The sequence below is a fragment of the Bubalus bubalis genome, chromosome 3, assembly GCF_019923935.1.
Source record: "Bubalus bubalis isolate 160015118507 breed Murrah chromosome 3, NDDB_SH_1, whole genome shotgun sequence".
In the NCBI taxonomy this organism is placed as follows: Eukaryota; Metazoa; Chordata; class Mammalia; order Artiodactyla; family Bovidae; genus Bubalus; species Bubalus bubalis.
Window position 1 is genome coordinate 39,834,663 of NC_059159.1, and position 22,533 is coordinate 39,857,195.

The window sequence follows — 22,533 nt, forward strand, 5'->3', positions numbered from 1 at the left end:
GAGCGGGAGGGGGCGGGGAAAAGGGTGGGAGGTGGGTGAGCGCGCGCGCGCGCCGCCCGGCCGTCGTGGTTTCCTGGCTGCGCGCGCGGCGCTGGCGGAGTAGCTGCAGCTGTAGCAGCAGCCGCGAAGATGGCGGAGGGGTTGGAGCGTGTCCGGATCTCCGCGTCGGAGCTGCGAGGGATCCTGGCCACTCTGGGTCCACAGGCCGGGAGCAGAGGTGAGTCGCGCCGCCCAGCTGCTGGGCCGGGCCTGCCCGCCCCGCCTCCCTCCCCTCCTCTGCCTCCTCCCCGCTCGGTCCGCGGCGCTCCCGAGCCCCCGCCCCTTCCCCCAACAGTGGGGGCGGGGGCCGAGGGCGGGGCGGGCCCTCCCCTCCCTACCAGCCTGAGAGCCGGTGCGGGGTCGGGCTCCGCCGCCTCCGGCCCCTCCGGGAGAGCTTAGACCGGCTTCCTGTTTCTGCCCCGTTTCTCACGGCGAAGGTGACTTGTTCCCCATTGCCCCGGCCCTCTCACACCAGCCCGTGGGTTCCCAGCTGTTGGGGGAAGCGACAAGGAGTTGGGTGCCGGGGTCTGGGGGAGGAGGCCCCCCGGAGTGTATGGTTCCCTGAGGAGTCAGCCGCAGGCCTGCCTCGTCTTATTTCCCCTTGGAGAGAAGGGGCTGGAGACTTGGAGAAGAAAAGGTTCAACAGCTTGGGATTTCCTTGCTGAACTTTTTCCCGCAAGGCAGGCTTCTGAAGGCTGCGCCACCGGAGGGATCCAGGACCTCAGAGAGCTGATTGTACTCTGGTTCGGCCTTGTCATGTGTGGGAGCAGTTGTTTTTTTTTTTTTTTTAAATCAGAGAGAATGTCTAACTTGCAAGTTAAAGCCTCCAGCCACACCGGGAAAACACAGGGGAAGATTCTAGTGTCTCACCTCTCCTTGGTTAGTCAGAGGAGTTCGTTTAGGAATGGTAGTTCTGTTTCTGCAGGCTTATGGCCGAAGTTTGTGAAATTGATTTTCTTTGGCCATCTGAATTGGATTATTCGGGTTTTCTCTCGCCTCTCTGGAAAGTGGTAGTGGTTCTTCTCTGTCCCCCACCCCCTCCCCACAGCTTACAAAGGCTGCTGAGGGTGAGTTATTCTGGAGTTAAACTGCTTTACCTTTATTCAAAGTGAATGAAGCAGTCTTTTAAACTTTGAAAAATACTGAAGCGGTATCTTAAACTTCAGGGTTTTGGGGGGGGTTTGTTTTTTTTTTTTTTCAGTTTTGTTACACCCATGGGTGTAAATATTGGAGCATGTGACCCCTGTTATGAGCTTGTTTGCACTGGTGTTAACAGAACAATACTAGAATTTTCTATAGCATTCCATTTTGAGTACTCTGTTATCTCACTAAGTCCTGTTTCTTCCCTCACTGAACAGTTTAGTGGCTATTTACACTTGACTGTCCCCTTAACAGCTAAAGGTAACTGATCAGAAAATTGATACTTGCTTATCTGTCATTCTGCAAGTTCCTGGAGCCTGGAGAGTGGTTTCTGAAGTCCAGTTTTCTTCTTGAGTGCCCCAGTCCTTGGTGTTTTGAGAGCATGTCACAATACTTCCATCATCCTCCAGGGAAAGCTCCCTAATGGAACTTTTTCCTTCTCATATTCCATCATCATAGTAGCAGTTAGTCTCAGTATTCTAATGATGATAGTCTGAGTAGTGTTTCCTTGAAATGACTCTACTGGCTGCTGTTAGAGAGTTAGTGAGCATGAGTGGAGATGAAGAATGTGAAAGGAACTGCTTCCTGTTTGCTTCAACTGGAGGTATGCGATTGGGTAGTTGAAAGCCTCAAGAAGAGGATTGTCCTGGCCAAGTTCAGTGACTGGAGTTGCATACTTTTTCTCCAGAGATATCCAGAACTGTGGATTGTTATATACATACCCTTCATTTTCTCTCTCTTCCCCCATTAGTATGTTAAAAGGACTCAACCACCCCATAAAAAATGTTAGAGGCAGAAGAGACCACAATGGAGCTGAGAGCTCTATAGTAGAAAAAAAAGTCCAATGTAGAACTGGTCAGAGATCTTTTATTCTGACAGTGATGAGGTAGTTTAGGGTCTTGTGGATCTGAGTATGGTTTGGGTAAAAATCAAAAGAATATGATTTTTTTCGCCCTTATTTCCCTAACTCAAGTGTAGGTCGCTCCAATATAGTTAAGTTTTTAGTTTTGCCAGATGCTGAACAAATATCTTAAACTTAGTAGAATTTCCATTTCTGCAGAAAGTTGCTTCCTTGTCCATCAATATGAACACTTGGATGTGTAATTCTTGCTTTACTTTTAGTGACAGTTTTTTTCTTCTTCTTCCCCTTTATTCTTCCACCTTTTCCTCCCCAACACTCTCTCCAACATGGCAGAAAACATGAAGGAGCCCAGGCAGCGAAAAGATAACAGGCGTCCAGATCTGGAAATCTATAAGCCTGGCCTTTCCCGACTAAGAAACAGACCTAAAATCAAGGAACCCTCTGGGAGTGACGAATCGAAGATTGAAGTTGTTAATGACAGAGATTCTTCTGCTGTTGGAAATTGTACCCAGCTCATTAAAGATGTCTGCAAAGACAACCCACAGCAAAATGGTCCTGTAGACTCAGAAAATATTCGGGCACAGGAGTCCTTTCCTGGGACCGTTGGACAAGAGGATCGAAGCCTAAGAATTATTAAGAGAACAAAGAAACCAGACATGCAGATCTATCAGCCTGGAAGGCGTTTGCAGACTGTTACCAAAGAAGCCACCAGCCGGGTGGAAGAGGAAGAAATCCTCAACCAGGTAGAGCAACTGAGGGTAGAGGAAGATGAGTGTAGGGGAAATGTGAAAGAGGAGGTGGTGAACAGGCCAGACAGAGAGGAGGCTGAAAAGAGCCTAAGTGGTGACAGAGTAAGGGCTGCAAAGGGAGAAAAAGGAAAGAGGGTAGAAAGGGGGGAGGGGGTGAAGAAAGCGAACGAAGACTCAGCTCAGGGGAAGCCGGGTTCTGCCAAGCGCTACTCCCGCTCAGACAAACGCAGGAACCGCTACCGCACTTGCAGCACCAGCTCGGCCGGCAGCAACAACAGCGCCGAGGGGGCTGGCCTGACTGACAGTGGAAGTCGCCGCCGCCGCCAGGATCGGACCAAGGAGAGGCCCCGACTGAAGAAGCAGGTGTCTATGTCCTCAACCGACTCCTTGGATGAGGACAGAATTGATGAGCCCGATGGACCACGGAGGAGCTCAGAGAGGAAGAAACATTCAGAAAGAAGCTGGTCTGGCCGAGGGGAGGGAGAGCAGAAAAGCAATGGTAAAGAAAATCGAGGTACTCTTCGAGTTACTTTTGATGCAGAAACCATGAACAAAGATTGCCCAGTGGTGAGGTCGGCCAGGGAAGAGGTGGATAGGTTAAAGCCAGACAAAGGCTCGAGCGGTGGGGGCAAAGGCTCTGAGAAGCCGGAGTCCAAAAACCTTAGACAGGAGCTTCGGGGTCGCGGCCGGGGCATTCTCATTCTCCCCGCCCACACCACCCTGTCAGTCAGTTCAGCCGGTTCTCCAGAGTCCACGCCTTTGGGACCTCGGCTTTTATTTGGAACTGGTAGCAAGGGATCTCGGAGTTGGGGCCGGGGAGGCACCACTCGACGATTGTGGGACCCAAACAATCCTGAACAGAAACCCGCTCTAAAGAGCCAGACGCCACAGCTTCATTTCTTGGACACTGATGATGAAGTCAGCCCTACCTCTTGGGGTGACTCACGCCAGGCCCAAGCCTCTTACTATAAGTTTCAGAACTCCGACAACCCCTATTATTACCCCCGGGCACCAGGCCCTGCCTCCCAGTATCCTTACACAGGCTATAGCCCTCTGCAGTACCCGGTGGGCCCTACAAACGGTGTGTACCCAGCGCCTTACTACCCAGGCTACCCAGCTCCATCAGGACAGTATGTGTGTAGCCCTCTCCCTGCCAGCACCATGAGTCCTGAGGAGGTGGAACAGCACATGAGGAACATGCAGCAACAGGAACTGCACCGGCTCCTCCGGGTGGCTGACAACCAAGAACTACAACTCAGCAACCTGCTCTCCAGGGACCGCATCAGTCCTGAGGGCCTGGAGAAGATGGCTCAGCTCAGGTATTGAGGGGGGAGGGATCCCTATCCTGGCTAAAGGGGAGTAGGAATAAGCTGGAGGTGTACAGGGCCCCATAGCTGAGGAAGGGAGAAGCCTTTCAGGTAAACTCCCGGGTGTTACCTCCCTTTCATATTAATTTTTGTAAGGGAAGGGAAGTTAGAACGGAGCAGAAAAATTTGTTTCTAGTCCTAGAAATGATTGTGCTTCCCACTTTTTAAGAAGAAAAAAATCTTTTAAGAGAGCATGGACTCTGGATATGGAAAAGGAAAGACTTTCTAAAGTGCCAAGAAATAAACAGCATGTACCCTGTTACTTTGGCTGTTAAATTCAGGTAGAGGTACATGGGGAAGAACTACTTTCCTAGACAACTTGTCTTTAGAATGACATTCTGCTGTGCAGAATGGAAGCTAGAGTGAGAGCTATACCTGGTGGCGTTTTGGATTTCCTGCTAAGGAAGGTGTGTGATTTTCAGGGACCTCAGGTCTTGGGTCTAGCCTTCCCTGTGGTATATTTGGAGCTAGAAGTTGCATGTATTTTATTCCAGAGCTGAACTGCTGCAGCTATATGAGCGCTGTATTCTATTAGATATTGAGTTCTCTGATAATCAGAATGTGGATCAGATCCTGTGGAAGAATGCTTTCTATCAGGTGATTGAGAAGTTCAGGCAGCTTCTCAAGGATCCGAATGTTGAGAACCCAGAACAGATTCGGAACAGACTTTTGGAGCTCTTGGATGAGGTAAACCATCATCTTTATGCCCTCAGGATAAAGGCTTCAGCATCCTTTAGCTGTGATGAGTTTTTACCACCCGAAATACTATGTTTTATAATAGAACATTGACGACAAACTTTATGCTCTTTTCTTGAGTTTAGGCCTACCCTACCTCTGTTGCTTCCTTGACACTATAACTTAACCGATAGGTGGAGTTAGTTTTGAGCTTGGAAGCTTTCTGAATGTCTTACCTGGAGTGTGTGTTCATGTGTGTGTGTGTTTTTGACTGCACCTTGCAGCATGTGGGCTCTTAGTTCCCTGACCAGGGATCAAACCCATGCCCCTGCAGTGGAAGCTCAGTCTTAACCACTGGACTGCCAGGCAAGTCCCTGTGTATGTTTTCATATCTTTAAAACCACAGAAAGGCTTATGCTATCAATTTGTCTTGGGTTTAGTTGGTGGCCACTAAATACTGCACATACCTCCCTTAACATCTGCTGGCTGAACAATAGCAGAACTGTGAAAGGGTTACTTGCCCCAGTTTCTGGGTAGAATGAATCAGAACGGGCTGATTTGGCTGATTCTTATTTTTTCTCTTTATAGGGTAGTGACTTCTTTGATAGTTTGCTTCAGAAGCTGCAGGTCACTTATAAGTTCAAACTGGAGGACTACATGGACGGTCTTGCCATTCGCAGCAAGCCATTACGAAAGACAGTAAGCCAGCTTCTTTATCTTTAATTTATTCATTCACTTAGTAAGCACTTATTTAGTGTTAGTTCATTGGAAGTACTGATGCTGAGGCTGAAACTCCAATACTTTGGCCACCTCATGCGAAGAGTTGACTCCTTGGAAAAGACCCTGATGCTGGGAGGGATTGGGGGCAGGAGGAGAAGGGGACGACAGAGGATGAGATGGTTGGATGGCACCACCGACTCGATGCACATGAGTTTGGGTGAACTCCGGGAGTTGGTGATGGACAGGGAGGCCTGGCATGCTGCAATTCATGGGGTCGCAAAGAGTCAGACACGACTGAGTGACTGAACTGAACTGAACTGAATGTGCTCGTCACTGTGCTGGGTGTTGAGGAAACAAGAATGAAAGACGAGTGTTCCCCCACTCGTCTGTGGGGGAACGGATGAGTTAAAGCAACAGTTATAATGTAATGTCATAAATACTGTAGTAGTGGTATGTATAGAGTGTAGAGGGCATTGGGTCTGCTGTAGACTGATGGGGGGGTCAAAGAAGGTTTCTTAGTGACTGTCAGGTTGAGTTTTGAAACATGACTAGGAGTGGAAGGGGCAGTTTAGACGCAGGGCACAGTGAGAGGACCACACCTTGTTGGGAAAGTAGAAGTCAGCATGCTGATGTCTGTACTGTGGGTTGGGCTGTTGGAGGAGGTAAAGTTAATGAAGTAGGAAGGGATGGATCATAAACTCTTAGGTGTCATGCTGAAGATTTTGGGTTTTTTTCCTGAAAGGAGTGAGGAGCTATTGATTGATTTTCAGCAAATGGATGGCATAGATATGTTCTTGGGAATCACTCAGCAATTAGATGAGTTTGGGCAAGAGTGGAGGTAGGAGAGTTGGGTGTGGGCGTGAACTGAGGTAGAGGAAGTGGAGGTGAAGAGGAGACAGATTGGAAGACTGTAGGGAGCAGCATTGAATTGCCGGCTGGTTCAGCGTGAATGTCGAGATCGGAGGCGTGAGGAGGAGTCCAGATCCTCCCCACATTGTCTGTCCTAGAAGAGAGGCTGCGAAGGAGGAGGTTAGTTCTGTTTTGAATCAGCTTGAGTAGAGGAGCTGGATATGAACAAATGAATGTTTTGGTCTGTCTGGAGCTCAGGAGAAAGAGCTGGAGTGGTGATAGAGATTCAGAAGTTGTCAATGTATAGGTGATAGTTGAAACGACCACCTATAAAGTTGGAAAAGTAGGAGAGCCAGCCTGAGAGCAGGGAGTCAGATTTTAGGGTGGTGGTGGGTAAAATGGTCAAGTGCTATAAAAACCCTCACATGTCATAATTGCTGAAAAGTATCGGTTGGGTTGGATGACCTTATCACGAGTTTTGTTACTTGGAGAGGATGGAAACCAGATCGAAGTGAATGAGAAGTAGGGTAGCAGATACAATGAGAGGGTAGCCTAGGCTGTTCTTGTAAGAAGGCTGTGAAGGCAAGGAGGGAAGGGAAGTTAGTAGTTAAAAGACATAGTGTCAAGAGAAGTTTGCTTTTAAACTTGGAGAGACTTTAGTGTAAATGTATGTTGAGAGGAAAGGGCCAACGGAGAGTAAGAGGTCAATTCATTAGAGAAACAAGTGTGATTTATGGAGCAGAGGCTTCCTCTTGCCTTTCTGCTCCTTCTGATCAGTTGCCATGCAGAAGCTGTATTACTAATCAACAAGTACTTGTTGAGTCCCTCCTACGCACCAGGTGCCATTCTAGGCACACGTAATTCAGCCTGGAACAAGAACGCTGTGGTCCCAGCTCTCAGAGTTTAGTTTGATTAGGGATGAGTACAGGTGTTGAATTAGTATGCAGGTGTATTGACTTTTGCAAAGGGTGTTGTGGGGCTGTGGTATAGGTGTAAAGGGGCCTAGCGGATCATAGAGGCCCGAGGAAGTCATGGTTAAGCGAAGGCTGAAGACCCAAGATGTTAGCCAGGTGAAGTGTTAGTTGCTCAGTCTTGTCCGACTCTTTGCGACCCCATGGACTGTAGCCCACCAGGCTCCTCTGCCCATGGAATTCTCCAGGCAAGAGTGCTCGAGTGGGTAGCTGTTCCCTTCTCCAAGGAATCTTCCCAACCCAGGGATTGAACCCCACATCTCCTGCATTGGCAGGCTGATTATTTACTGCTGAGCCACCACGGAAGCTCCTAACAGTATGTTGTAACAGCATATACATGTTATGAAGCGATGTTCCTTAAGAAGGCTTTTTTGTTGAGCTCATGTCTTAGGGTAGTTCAAGTTTTACTCTCATCTTCTCATTGAGAGACAGATGCCAAGCCCATCAGTGAGAAAACATACATGTAGTATTCCCAGGCCTGAATGTTGTGGGTGTTTGGTAAAGGGTAACTTACTGTTTTAGGGAATTATTGCTGCTGCTACTAAGTCGCTTCAGTCTTGTCCGACTCTGTGCAACCCCATAGACTGCAGCCCACCAGGCTCCGCCGTCCCTGGGATTCTCCAGGCAAGAGCAGTGGAGTGGGTTGCCACTGCCCTCTCCATTGTGTGAAAGTGAAAAGTGAAAGTGAAGTCCCTCAGTCGCGTCCGACTCGTAGCGACCCCATGGACTGCAGCCTACCAGGCTCCTCCATCCATGGGATTTTCCAGGCAAGAGTACTGGAGTGGCTTGCCATTGCCTTCTCCATAGGGAATTATTATTGTCCTGCAAAGGAGATGGAGTATAGTAACACAATACAGTTGTATTGTTTGAGGAGAGAAAGATGATGGAAGGATGGAAAGGAAAGAACAAACAACAGTTTTAATACTCTATTTGTATATCACTGTGCATGGCTTGTGGAATCACAGTTCCCCAACCAGGGATCATACCCAGGCCCACAGCAGTGAATGTGCTAAGTCTTAATCACTGGACTGCCAGGGAAATCCCTGTATATCACTTTATAATTCATAAAGTATTTTTACACATTTTCCCTCCAGTTTCCCTGTGAGATAGGTATTTTTATATTCCGATGGAGAAGCTGAGTCCCAGAGACTTAGTTGAGGTTACCCAGCTACTACAAAGACAGGCAGAATGTTTTTTCCATTTGACTGGACTTTGTTGAGGATTGCTGGTCCCTTATTAATGTTGCTTTGTGATTTTGACCCTCTCCCTGTCCTTTGGGGTTGAAGTTAGAGTTTCTTGGGTAGATGCTGCTAACTGGTCATTTCTCCTGAAGGTAAAATATGCCTTGATCAGTGCCCAGCGATGTATGATTTGCCAAGGAGATATTGCCAGGTATCGGGAGCAAGCCAACGACACGGCAAATTATGGGAAGGCACGCAGGTACTGTTGCCTCTTATTCGTTACTCCTCTTCCCTGTGTGGCTTTAACCTAGGCCCTGTTGAGAGCAGTGGCCCACCTGAGCTGCGTCCTGTACATACGTCCTACAGGTGCTCCCATAGGCCTCATGCTTTACCACTCGAGGGTTACAGCTTAAGTAGTAAGGGCTATCTGGTGATAAATTGGGAAAGTGTTAATACAGAAACATTTTTTAAAAATTGTTTTTCTGTTCTAGTTGGTACCTGAAGGCCCAGCATATTGCTCCGAAGAATGGGCGCCCTTATAACCAGTTGGCTCTGCTGGCTGTGTATACGGTAAGAAATTTTGGATGGGGCAGTATTTTGCAGGCAATATGTAAGATATATGGATTTTGATAGCATCAACTCCTGGAACTAGAACTCATCTGAACACCCAACCCAAAGTATACCTGCTTCTGTCTGCCATTCTCACACTCCTTTTGTTAACTGTTGCTTTCAGAGGTAAGCTGTGAGGGACTTTTCACTTCAGTTGAATCCACTTTCACTACATGTAAGTTCCCAGGGGAATGCTTATGTGGCAGCCAAACATTACTCTCTGTTTTTGACCAAGGTTTCTGCTCTGAATCTTGTCTTGTTTCCCTTCCCTAGGTTGAACTAGGTTACTCATCTCTAGAAGGAAAGGAAGGCTCCCTTTATGTCTCCCCTTTAAGGTCCTCAACTAACCCTAAGTATATCCTTCCTTTTCCCAGATCATCACCTTATTCATCTGAGCTTTTCACCTTAGGAGTCTTTTTAGCAGAAGCGAAATAAATACCAAATCATACCTGTCTAATCTTGCTGAACTCCTCTAAATGTGGCCTCTCACAGTGAGCCTTGGGATCTGACAGAGCCCCTAGTAAGGAAACTGACTTTGTCAAGGGGGAAGGGGCCAATTGCAGGTACCAAAGGTTTAAATACAAGGAGCAGTTAATGTGTTCATTGGCAGGGAGAGTTTTCTTAACGCTGTAAAATTCATTGCCCACATAAACAGCATTTGAATTGATATTTTTATCCTTTATTCCACAAAAATAAAAAATTCCTAACACTTTAATTATGGATTGACATTGTTAATAAGGAACGGGGTTTAAGGATACACTTCTTGTGGAATCTATGAATTTCTCTCTCTCTGCTTTCTACCTCTGTCCTATTCTCTTTTTGATATGTGTTGAGATTTTTTTCGCCCCTCTTTGTGGCTTTTTCTCTCCCCTTTAGTCTTATTTGTTAACTAGAAAATATAAAAAAAAAATTTCCCCTCAATGGCTTTAAAAAAATTGTGATAAAATTCATGTAAGAAAATTAACCATTAATTACAGTCTGTACCTAGGAGTGAGATTGCTGGATCAAATGGTAATTCTGTGTTTCACTTTTTGAGAATCTGCCAAGCTGTTTCTTACAGTGATTGCAGCATTTTATATTTCTGCCAGCGGTGTAGGAGAGTTCCAGTTTCTTCATGTTCTTGCTGATGTTTATTACTTTTCATTGCTTTGAGTTTGACCAACCTAGTGGGTATGAAGTGATATCTCATTGTGGTTCCCTCCTCCCCACCTGGGGACTGTTTTTTGTTCTTCTTTAGTATATTTTTAAAATTTTTTGGTCAGTTTTAGGTTTATGGAAAAATTGAGCAGAAAGTACAGAGAGTTCCCGTATACTTCTTCAACTCCCAGTTTTCCCTATTATTAACATCTTTCATTAGTATATTACATTAGGTATAGTGAGCCACTGCAGGTACATTTATTAATACTAAAGTCCACAGCTTACACTTGGGTTCACGTTTGTTCTTGTACACTCTGTGAGTTTGAACAAATGTATCCATGTGTCCACCAGGATCACAGAATGTTTTCAGTGCCCTAAAAATAATAACCCTGTGCTTCACCATTCACCCCTTTATCCTTCTTCCCTCCCCCAGGCCTCTGTCAATCACTGATATTTTTTACTGTCTCTCTAGTTTTGACTTTTCCAGAATGTCATATAGTTGGAACCATCCTGTATGTAGCCTTTTCATGTTGGCTTCTTTCATTTAGCACTTAGAGGTATTTTTGTGACTTGATAGCTCTTTTTGTTTATTGATGAGTAGTATTCCAGTGGACCACCAGGGAAGTTCCTGTTGTTGAGTTTTTAGAGCTCATATATTTTGGATACCAGTCCTTTATCAGATATGTGTTTTACAAATATTTTCTCTCAGTCTGTAGTTTTTATCTTCTTAGTGTTTCTCACAGAGCAGAAGTTTTAAAATCAATGAAATCTAAGAACTTCATCAACTTTTTTTTTAATGGATTGTGCTTTCAGTGTTGTATCTAAGAAGGCATGGCTAAACACATGTTACCTAGATTTTCTTCTCTGTTATCTCCTAGGAGTTGTAGAGTTTTACATTTTGCATGTAACTCTGTAGTCCATTTAGAGTTAATTTCTGTGAAAGGTGTAATGTCTGTGTGTAGATTCATGGTTTTGCATGTGGGTGTCCAGTTGTTTTCAACACTATTTGCTGAAAAAACTCTGCTTTCTCCTTTAAACTGCCTTTGCTCCTTTGTCAGAAATCAACTGACTGTATTTGTGAAGGTGTGTTTCTGGGTTCTCTATTCCGTTTCATTGATCTACTTGTTTATTCTCTGGCCAGTTCCACACTGTCTTGATTACTATAGCTAGCTTTATAGCAAATCTGGTAGTCAGGTAGTGTCAGTATTGTGTAGGCTACCCTGGATTTTTTTTTTTTTTGCCTTTTCACGTAAACTTTATTATCAGTTTGTGTGAAGTGGTAGCTCACATTTGATTTGCACTTCCCTAATGTTTAATGATATTTAGCATCTTAGTAAAGTAATGCTTAAAATTCTCCAAGCCAGGCTTCAGCAATATGTGAACCGTGAACTTCCTGATGTTCAAGCTGGTTTTAGAAAAGGCAGAGGAAGCAGAGATCAAATTGCCAACATCGGCTGGATCATGGAAAAAGCAAGAGAGTTCCAGAAAAACATCGATTTCTGTGTTATTGACTATGCCAAAGCCTTTGACTGTGTGGATCACAATAAACTGTGGAAGATTCTGAAAGAGATGGGAATACCAGACCACCTGATCTGCCTCTTGAGAAATCTGTATGCAGGTCAGGAAGCAACAGTTAGAACTGGACATGGAACAACAGACTGGTTCCAAATAGGAAAAGGAGTACGTCAAGGCTGTATATTGTCACCCTGCTTATTTAACTTATATGCAGAGTACATCATGAGAAACGCTGGACTGGAAGAAACACAAGCTGGAATCAAGATTGCCGGGAGAAATATCAATAACCTCAGATATGCAGATGACACCACCCTTATGGCAGAAAGTGAAGAGGAACTCAAAAGCCTCTTGATGAAGGTGAAAGTCGAGAGTGAAATAGTTGGCTTAAAGCTCAACATTCAGAAAACGAAGATCATGGCATCCGGTCCCATCACTTCATGGGAAATAGATGGGGAAACAGTGGAAACAGTGTCAGACTTTATTTTTCTGGGCTCCAAAATCACTGCAGATGGTGACTGCAGCCATGAAATTAAAAGACGCTTACTCCTTGGAAGGAAAGTTAGGACCAACCTAGATAGCATATTGAAAAGCAGAGACATTACTTTGCCAACAAAGGTTCGTCTAGTCAAGGCTATGGTTTTTCCTGTGGTCATGTATGGATGTGAGAGTTGGACTGTGAAGAAGGCTGAGTGCCGAAGAATTGATGCTTTTGAACTGTGGTGTTGGAGAAGACTCTTGAGAGTCCCTTGGACTGCAAGGAGATCCAACCAGTCCATTCTGAAGGAGATCAGCCCTGGGATTTCTTTGGAAGGAATGCTGCTAAAGCTGAAACTCCAGTACTTTGGCCACCTCATGCGAAGAGTTGACTCACTGGAAAAGACTCTGATGCTGGGAGGGATTGGGGGCAGGAGGAGAAGGGGACGACAGAGGATGAGATGGCTGGATGGCATCACTGACTCGATGGACGTGAGTCTGAGTGAACTCCGGGAGTTGGTGATGGACAGGGAGGCCTGGCGTGCTGCGGTTCATGGGGTCGCAAAGAGTCGGACACGACTGAGTGACTGATCTGATCTGATCTGATCATATGCTTATTAGTCTGTTCAAGTCCTTTACCCATTTTTTTTAAATCAAGAAAATAAAAAAAATTCTTTTAACTTACTTAGTTTTTAATTCAAGAATAATTGCTTTACAGAGTTTTGTTTACTGTCAAACCTCAGCAAAAATTTTAACTGTAATCACACAGAAAGCAAAATTTGCCATCTTTAAAAGCATAATGTTTCAGTAGTGTTGAGTACATTGACGTTGTTGTACAGTTAATCTCCAGAACTCTTTTCATCTTACAGAACTGAAACTCTCTACCCATTAAACAGCAACTCTCTGTTCTCCCCTCCCTCTGGCTATTGGTAACCACCTTTCTTCTTTCTGTCTCTGTGAATTTGTGTACTCTAGTTACCGAATATACATGGAATCAAAAAGTATCTGTCTTTTTGTGACCGGCTTATTTCCCTTAGCATTAAATCCTCAAGGTTCATCCATATTACAGCTCATGTCAGTTTTCTCCTTAAGGCTGAGTGATATTCAGTTGTGTATATATCATATGTTGTTTTTCATTTCATTTCTCAATGGACATGTCTACCTTTGACCATTGTGAATAATACCACTACGAATATGAGTGTACAAATACCTCTTCAAGACCCTGCTTTCTGTTCTTTTGGGCATATACTTAGAAGTGGAGTTGTTGGATCATGTGGTAATCTGGCAATAGCATTTTCAGTTTTCTGAAGAATCCCCATACCAACAGCTGTACCACTTTATAGTCCCACAAGGATGCCAGTTTGTCTGCATCCTTGCTAAAGCACACTATTTTTTGTTGTGTGTGTGTGTCTTTGAATAGTAGCCAACGTAATTGCTTTCAGAGCTGTATGGCATTGTGGTTTTGACTTGCATTTCCCTAATGAGTACTGGTTTTTTTATGTTCTTGTTGGCCATCTGCGTATCTTCTTTGGAGAAAAGTCTGTTCAAATCCTTTGCATATTTTTAAACTGAGTTGTCTCTTTGATTGTTGAGTTGTAGCAATTCTTTACATAGTCTGACCTTAATCAGATATGTGATTTATAAATATTTTCTCCCATTTTATGGGTTGTGTTCTCACTCTCTTGATAGTGCCCTTTCGGCAAAGTTTTTAATTTTGATAAAGTGTGGTTTATCTATTTTTACTTTTGTTGCTTGCGGTTTGATGTCATAGCTAAGAAATGCTTAACCAAATTAAAAGTTAAGGTTTCTTATTTATTTAAATGAAAATGCAGAAATCTTTTTTTTTTATAGTTTTAATTCCTCTGTTTAGGTTACTGATCCATTTTTGGTTAATTTATGGTGTGAAGTAAGGGTCTAATTTATTCTTTTGCATGTGGCAATCTAATTCCCTTAGCATCATTTGTTGAGATTATTCTTTCCCCATTAAATAGTCTTAATACTTTTAAAAGTCAGTTGATGTATGATAAATTTACTTCTGGACTCTCAATTCTCTCTCTTGTGTGAGTATTATGTTGTTTTAATTACTGTAGCTTTGTGGTAAGTTTTTAGATTGGGGTATGTGAGTCTTCCAACTTTGTTCTTTTTCAACATTGTTTGGTTGTCTGGGGTGTTTTGGAAAGCCATATAGATTTTAGGATCAGCTTTTTCTTTTCTGCCAAAAGAGTCACTGTGATTTTGGTAAGGATTGCATTGACTCTTTAGAGGGCTTTGAGGTCTATTTATATGCTTACAGCACTAAGTCTTTTGCTGCAAAAACACAGGATATTTTCCGTTTATTTAGGTCTTCTTTGATTTCTTTCAGAAATGTTTTGTCATTTTCAGTTTAAAAGTTTTGCATTTCCTTGGTTAAATTTATTCCTAAGGTATAAATAAGGTATGTTGTTATTTTTGATGCTATTATGAATTATTTCCTAATTTCTTTTTCAGATTGTTCATTACTAATATACATAAATACAACTGATTTTTGAGTATTAATCTTGTGTCTTCCCTCAGTGGTTTGTTGCCACACAAATTAAATTGCTATGTGTGTTTTTCATGGACCTCTGACCTAAGTTAGTACTCTTTGCAAGTTCTTTTCCTCTGTCCCGCTTTTTCTTTCTCTGTCTTAACCCAATTAATTGTCTTTTAACATGACTTTCTCAACTTTTCTGTAACTTTTCCTTCAGTGGATCTCAAGTATTTGCTGAGAACACGCTGTGCAGGTTTTGCTAGGTAATTGGATATGGTTTCTGTCCTGAAAAAAAACCATTGAGAATACAAATGTGTACAGACAACAATACAAATTGCACTTGATAGCATATGATGCAACTGATTGTTGGAGACATAATTTTCTATGCCACTAAGAAGGAAAAATGTGAGCTAAAGTAAGATGATGGTAGATATTGATTGTGAGTTGTATCTTGATTTCAGAGATGTTAAAATATGAAAAAAATGATTGTGGGACTGATCAATTACTGTAAAATCACGGGAGTGGCATAATTAGAATAACATTAAAGATAGCTTTCATTTAACTGACTGAAACCATGTATCAGATATTCCGTTAAATGTATAATTATGTGAATTTTATTCTTTTCAGGAGCCATATATGTTGGTGAATATCTTCATTTTACAGATAAGGAAATTTTTCTAGGTTGACTTTCTTAGGCTTATACCTAATTGGTGGCAGGACCAAATTCACACTCAGGCAGTTGAGCTTAGAATGTGTATCTTTAACCATGTTAGATGATTGCAAGGGGGGACTTTTAAAGAGTAAGTAAGTGCTGGGGAGAGAAGGAAATAGTAGTCTAGGTACATTTCGAGACAGGGAAAGGGTAAAGACGTATATGATAGAAAGATAGAAGGGCTTTTGATTTTCTTTCCTTCTAACCCTCTCCCTTTGATTTCCTTATTAATTGGTTGTAAAATTGGACTTGAAGTGTTTATTTGCTGAATGCATTGAGCCATAGTTTCCTTTCCTCAGTAGAGTCAGTACCTTGTAGTGCAAACATGAACTTAGGAGCCAGGGAGGCCTTGGTTCAAATACTAGCTTCTCAGAGGTTTGGCTTTGAGACCTTATTGGCCAAGTTATATAATAATCTTCCTGAACTCCTGTCTCCTCATCGTTAAAATGGGAATAATAATGTCTACGGGGCAGTTTCCTTGGGTTTGGAAATACTGTTTCTGAAGTGCTCATCATTTGCCTCACAGTTATGCTTAATCAGTGATATTGCCATTGTTATTTATAATTTAAATATGATAATAATTAGTACATGCTGACCATTTTCTTTCTCTGAAGAGAAAATGTAATTGCTTTCATATTTTGTGAGGCTTTTTATTCTTTTCCCCCCGCTTCTGAGTGTGTGGCTTAAGAGTAGCTCACATGTTAGACATAGTCCTGGGTGAGAGGAGAGCTCTGTTGTCATCACCGGGGCTTCTCCTATGGATAGCTTTCTCATTTTCTTGTTGGAATTCCTCACAGCTTGGGAGGGATGGTAGGGTTTCCTGGGTTGGCTGACTCAGGCTGGAGTCTGGAAGAGAACTGGTTGACTCAGTGTCTCTGACCTCTTTCTGCAGAGGAGGAAGCTGGATGCTGTCTATTATTATATGCGCAGTTTAGCTGCCAGCAACCCTATCCTGACTGCCAAGGAGAGTCTCATGAGCTTGTTTGAAGAGACCAAACGGAAGGTGAGTAGGGATGCAGGCAAAATCATTTCTTCCTAGAAGAATGCATTTCTGTTACTGTTTCTGTGTCCTTTAGGAAATGACTAATAGTGTCCTCAAGGGGTGCCATTGGTCTGTGCTATAGAGTCAGTCTCTGTGCAGAGCCAAACTCATCTGTAGGAGAGCACTCCAGGAGGGCCTTTGGGTGTACGTGTTCCACAGCATATGGTTTACAGAATAAGTAGCTTTTATGAGACAAAACAGATGATACTCTGTACTTTGGAACTATGGCTAAGTCTTTACTTTTTACAGTTCTTAGCGAACAAGCTCAGGTGAGATGAGCACTTCTCTTTATTGGCTGAATACCAGGAGAGTCTGAGCTTACATGTTTATATGTCATACAGGCGGAACAGATGGAAAAGAAGCAACACGAAGAATTGGAGCTGAGCCCTGACCAGTGGCGGAAAGGGAAGAAATCCACTTTTCGGCATGTAGGAGATGACACCACTCGCCTGGAGATCTGGATTCATCCATCCCATCCCCGGTCCTCCCAGGGCACAGAGTCTGGGAAGGATTCTGAGCAGGAGAATGGGCTGGGCAGCCTAAGCCCCAGTGATGTAAGTTCCTAGGAGCGATGTCATGAGCACGACTAGCTGAGTAGGCGTGAGAGCCTGGTGCATGGCGCCACGGAGCCCTGCGCAGACGTTTCCCATTCATCTCAGGGAGTCAGACCACTTCAGGCTCCCTGATGTTCTATACATGTTCTCCACCTACATTTCCTTTATCTTTACTATGTGCTTCCCTCTTTCACCACTGTGTGGCACTACAGAGTTTAGTAAAAGTTTTTCTAGATGAAGATGAATTTAGGATTAAAAGTTTTTTGCTGCCCTGGGTTCGTAGTCATCAGTATGATGCTTTAGGATTCTGGGTGGGAAATTTGAAACTAGGGAGAGGGCACAGTAGTTGGAAAATTGCAGAAGGCGGGTTTATCATGCACTGAGAGCAAAACTTATACAGTGGATGGCGAGATGAGCTGGGACCAGGTCTTGAAAGGTCATACAATAAGTAGTTTGACCTTTTACCCAGAAAGTCATAGGGAGCCATTGAGTGCTTTAAATAGGGAAATGTCAGGTGTGCATTTTAGAAATAGAACTCGGGATGTTTTGTGGAAAGTTTGCAGAAGAATAAGACTAGAAATAAGGAGAGTAGAAGGGTGCAACAGTAATCCAAGTGAGATGTGAGAAGGAACTGAACCAGGAAATGGCTTTGGAGATGGGGAAAAGTGAACAGAGTATATTAATGAGGTTGAATCCAAAGGGCTTAATTGGGCATGGGAGCTGAGGGAAGTAGCACTTAGGTTTCTGTCTTGAGAACTAGGTGAACTGGTCCATTCCCTGAGATAGAGAATAAAGGTGGAATCGGTTTTAAGAAAAATATGATGAGTTTAGTTTTGGACATGTTGGAATTTCTGTAGGACATTGACGTGCAGATACTTAGAGACTATCAAATATCTGAAACTCGAGAGTGATTTGGGCCAGAGGTGAAGATACTTGAAGGCATCCTCTTATAGATGATACTGAAGTCATGAGAGAGAGTTGATTCAGCTACTCAAGGAAGGGACATAATGATAAATAGGTTGAAGACCTATGAAAGAAAGGAGGTAAATGGCAGGAAAATGTCCTTGCAAATGATGAGAAAGGAGTAGGATTCAGAGCACAGGTGAGGGGGATAGCGGAAAAAAAAGATGAGAGATCTGTCTTTCTTGTGCTTGAGGGAAAAGAGGAGTGGATAATTGGGGGTGCAGGTAAGATCGTGAGTATTGTAGGAGGAAGGTGAAGGATGGCCTTTTCATGTTGTCTATTTCCTCTTTGAAGTTGGAGGGTTGGTTGTCTGCTAAGAATGAGTCAAAGGTGGTGGGATAGGAGGACTCATCCTTCAGGGTTTAATTTAGAATTCCCTTTATCTTCCTCTGTCTTTGGTCTTCAGCTCTTTTCTGGATGACTTGGGAAGAAGACATTGCTTATAAACGAAACTACCAGCTTCCTGTGTGCCATGGTGTGCATGGGGCCCCAGGATGTGAGGGTGCTTCAGAGGGGTTGCTGCTGTGGCAGAATCCTCACTGCTGCCGCTTCTATTTGGATGGTACCACCTCAGACTGGAAGTCTGCTTGAATGGGAGACAAACTGTTCTATGGGATTAGCTCCACTGTGTGTCTTTAAAATGAAAGCAACAATGACAGTTTGAGAAAGTATTTTATGGCATTTTTTAGGGCGTATCCCTCATTAAAGTTATAATTAATGTTTTATAGATCTCTGTCTTCCATTAGGGGTTTTATTTATTTTTTTAAGTAATATGTTTGTAAGTTCATATTTTTATTCTTTTTTTATTAAATTATTATTATTTTTTAATTGTAGTATAGTTGACTTACAATGCCATATTTGTTTTTGGTGTACAGCAGAGTGATTCGGTTATATGTTTTATATATATATATATATATATATATATTTTTTTTTTTTTTTCTTTTTCATATTCTTTTCCATTATGGTTTCTTATAGGATATTGAATATAGTTCCCTGTGTTATACAGTTACATCTTGTTATTTGTCCATTCTATAAGCATTTGATTTTGCTACCTCTAAACTCTGAATCCATCCCTCCCTTACCCCATTCCTCCCTTGGCAACCACAACTCTGTTCTCTGTCTGTGAGTTTGTTTCTATTTCATAGTTAAGTTCATTTGTGTCATATTTTAAATTCCACATGTGAGTGATATCATATGTTATTTTTCTTTCTCTTTCTGACTCATCTCACTTAGTATGATAAGTTCTAGGTCCATCCATGTTGCTGCAATGGCATTAGTTCATTCCTTTTTTGGCTGAGTGCTATTCCCTCACACACACACACACACACACACACACACACACACACACACACTCTCTCTCACATCTTCTTTATCCATTCATCTGTCAGCGGACTTATAGGTTGTTTCCATGTCTTGCTGTTGTAAACAGGGCTGCTGTGAACATTGGGTTGTATCTGTCTTTTCAAATTAGAGTTTGTCTGGATATGTGCCCAGGAATGGGATTGCTGGATCATATGGCATGTGTTTTTATTCTACATGCATCTAAGAGAGGCATTTTCAGCTACACCTTGGAGCCATTACATTTTATTATATTTAGTACATTTTTAATTATGCAAGTAATATATTAATGTATTTTTAGTAAAAATTTCAAATAATTACATATATATGCAGAGTAAAATGTGGTAATTTGTTTTCTGAACTATTGGTGAAGCTCTTTGTATGTTTTCAGCCTCCGCATCATCCTGGAGTAATCATTTCCCTTAATTTCTTTTAAAGTTACATCTTTGGGTTTGGGCTCTTAGTTCTGTACTACCAGCACAGGAGGAAGAAGCCTGCAGTTTCATAGCTCTCTGTCCAGCTAGGAAACCACACTGCCTTTTTTGACATTTTTCTCAGGCCCAGGTCATCTTCCCATATCCTTTTCTTTCATATAGCAGGCCTCAAGAACTCAGTTCACTCTCTGTTCCCCGGAACAGGAACATACATTGGATGAGAAGTGAGAGTTTATTCACAGACATTTGAGTAATTAGGCTTTGGAGATGCAGAGATTAAAATAACCAAAGATGATTTCTAGCCTTAAGGAGCACTCTGTCATGTGGGGAAGATAGAAACATAAATATTTGATTATATTATAATGCGATGTGCTGTGATAAAGGCAAGCATGAGAGGCTATGGGAACAGGAATTAAAGGCACCTAAGGGGCACGGTTAAGGAAGGCTAGACTGAGGAGGCAATTTGCAGCTGAAGGATGATGTCAGGGCATTTCTACTCTTGAGGCATGAAGGCTTAGGGAGCTGCAAGTCATTCAGTGTGGCTGGAGGCTAGAATGTGAGCAGTGCTCTTGCTGGAGATGTGAGTCATCCTTTACCCCTTCTTTTTCAGTTAATACCAAGGGCTATTACTCTGCCTCCTAAACATAATTTTAATCCATCTACTTTTCTCTATTTCTACTACCACTGTCCTGGTCTAAGCTGTCATTCATCATTTCAGTAATCCACAGATTATTGAAAGAAGCCCTTAATGGTCTTCCCACATTTATTCCTGGTCCTCCTTAGGCCTTTCTTTTTAGATAGTAACCCAAATGAGCTTCCAGGTACACATTTCTGATCATGCCACTTCCCTCTTTGACAGTCTTCAGTTGTTTCTCTTTGCTCTTAGAATCAGGTCCAAACTCCTTAAAATAGTTTACTGGGCCCTGCAAGATTGGCCTCTGCTACTTCTAACCTTATCTTTTACCTCTCCACTGCCCCCACCCCCCACTTTGTTCTTGTCCTTTGGCTATACTGGCTCCTTCCTTGAAGGGCCCAGCTTCTTCTCTGGCCCTTGGCTATGACACATTGTCTTTGCCTGCAGTTCTGCTCTCTCTTAATCAGCTCCACTCTGACTCATCCTTAAATTCTCAGAGTAAATATCACTTCCCTTTTCCAGGGAAGCTTTTCCTGATCCCTGAGCCTGGCTGTTTCCGCTTTGTAATGCCATGTTTCTAATTAAGTAATTATTTATTTATTTTTGGCTCTGCTGGGTCTTTGTTGCTGTGCAGGCTTTTCTCTAGTTGCCGCAAGTGGTGGCTCCTCTGTAGTTGCAGAGTATTGCAGGCTTCTCATTGAGGTGGCTTCTTTTGTTGTGGAGCACAGACTTTAGGGCATGTGGGCTCAGTGATTTCAGTTCCTGTGCTCTAGAGCATAGGCTCAGTAGTTGTGGACCATAGGCTAAGTTGGCTCCTTGACCTGTGGGATCTTCCCGGACCAGGGTCGAACCCATGTTTCTTGCATTGGCAAGCAGTTTCTTTACCACTGAGCCACCAGGGAAGCCCTAATTAAGTAATTTTAGATGCAGTTTTTCTCTTGTTGGTTGAAGTCTGTTGTTAGATTCAAGTCTTTGTGAGAGTGGGGTCCATATTTGGTTGTTCATTGCCTTATCCCCAGTGCCTGCGTATAGAAGATTCTAAATAAATCTGAGTTGAGCATATAAAGGAGGGGAGGAAAAGTGAGGGATGAAACTGTAGAATTAGGAAGGGCCAGGTTCTTCATAAATATTGAGGAGTTTGAGTATCTAATATTAAGGACTTTAAGCAGGGGAATCACATAATCAGATTATATAATGATCACTCTTTTCAACACTTTTAATGTTGAAACAGATTTTTTTTTTTAATTTATTTTTTGTTAATTTTTTTCTTTGTTTTTTAAAGGAAAAGTTTTGTTTTTTTTTTTTAAATTGCAGAGATAACACCAATTCACTGAATCTAAGTCAAACAAAAACAAAGTTGAAAATGAGGGTCACTTGTTTTCTTGCCTTCAGAGGCACCACTATTAACTATTTGGAAGTTCTGTCAGACATTTTTCTAAACTTTTACAGGTGTGTGTGTATGTATACACACATACCTACAGACACATGAAATGTATTTTTAAACAAAAATGGGTTTATACTATATATAAATAACATACAGTTTGCTTTTCTGAATTACCCACTGGACATACATATAGTCACTTCTGCTATAAGGTAACACATGCGTTCCTAAAAATCACTGTGCTATGCAAAATTGCACGATAAAAACCACAGAGCTGACGGGGAAAATGGGGTTAGGAGAATAACACTCAAAAGCTTCCTCAGTGACATAGTTCAAAAAAGAGATAAGAACCTAATAAAACAGTTGTTGTGTTTTCTCCATGTTCATTGGTTAAGGAGTATGTAAATACTATGTTGAAGAAGACAAAGTTTACTTGTAGAAGTGGGTTTTGGAAGGATTGCCGCTTGTGAGTTATTGTGAAATGACGGAAGGAGAGTCACTTGAAATTGGACCTGCAGGTAGAACGCCAGATGGGCTTAGGCGTGGCTCACAATGGAAGCGCACGTGGTGAACTGCAGGAGCTGGTGAATGCTTGGTGGGTGTGTGTGTGTTTTGTGTATTCCTGTGCAGCTCCGTTCAGCTGGGTGGAGTTTTCTGTGTTTACCTGTTGTTTCTCTT

General features: G+C 42.8%; 1 protein-coding gene across 7 annotated transcripts in view; it reads left to right on the forward strand.

Moving 5' to 3' along the window:
- Nucleotides 1–25: 25 nt before the first annotated feature.
- SMG6 (SMG6 nonsense mediated mRNA decay factor) overlaps nt 26–22,533 on the forward strand; it is a 201,532-nt gene continuing 179,024 nt past the window's right edge. The window contains exons 1-8 of one of the 7 annotated variants that reach the window (XM_044939454.2): nt 26–217; nt 2,375–4,109; nt 4,652–4,844; nt 5,421–5,531; nt 8,706–8,812; nt 9,045–9,123; nt 16,402–16,512; nt 16,893–17,105. In XM_044939454.2, the coding sequence (XP_044795389.1) occupies nt 130–217; nt 2,375–4,109; nt 4,652–4,844; nt 5,421–5,531; nt 8,706–8,812; nt 9,045–9,123; nt 16,402–16,512; nt 16,893–17,105 (2,637 nt within the window). In that variant the 5' untranslated portion in view covers nt 26–129. Of the gene's footprint in view, nt 218–323; nt 477–2,374; nt 4,110–4,651; nt 4,845–5,420; nt 5,532–6,080; nt 6,582–7,343; nt 7,472–8,705; nt 8,813–9,044; nt 9,124–16,401; nt 16,513–16,892; nt 17,106–22,533 lie in introns of those variants that run through there. The other 6 variants (XM_044939453.2, XM_044939451.1, XM_025280858.2 and 3 more) reach the window with 6 other exon arrangements.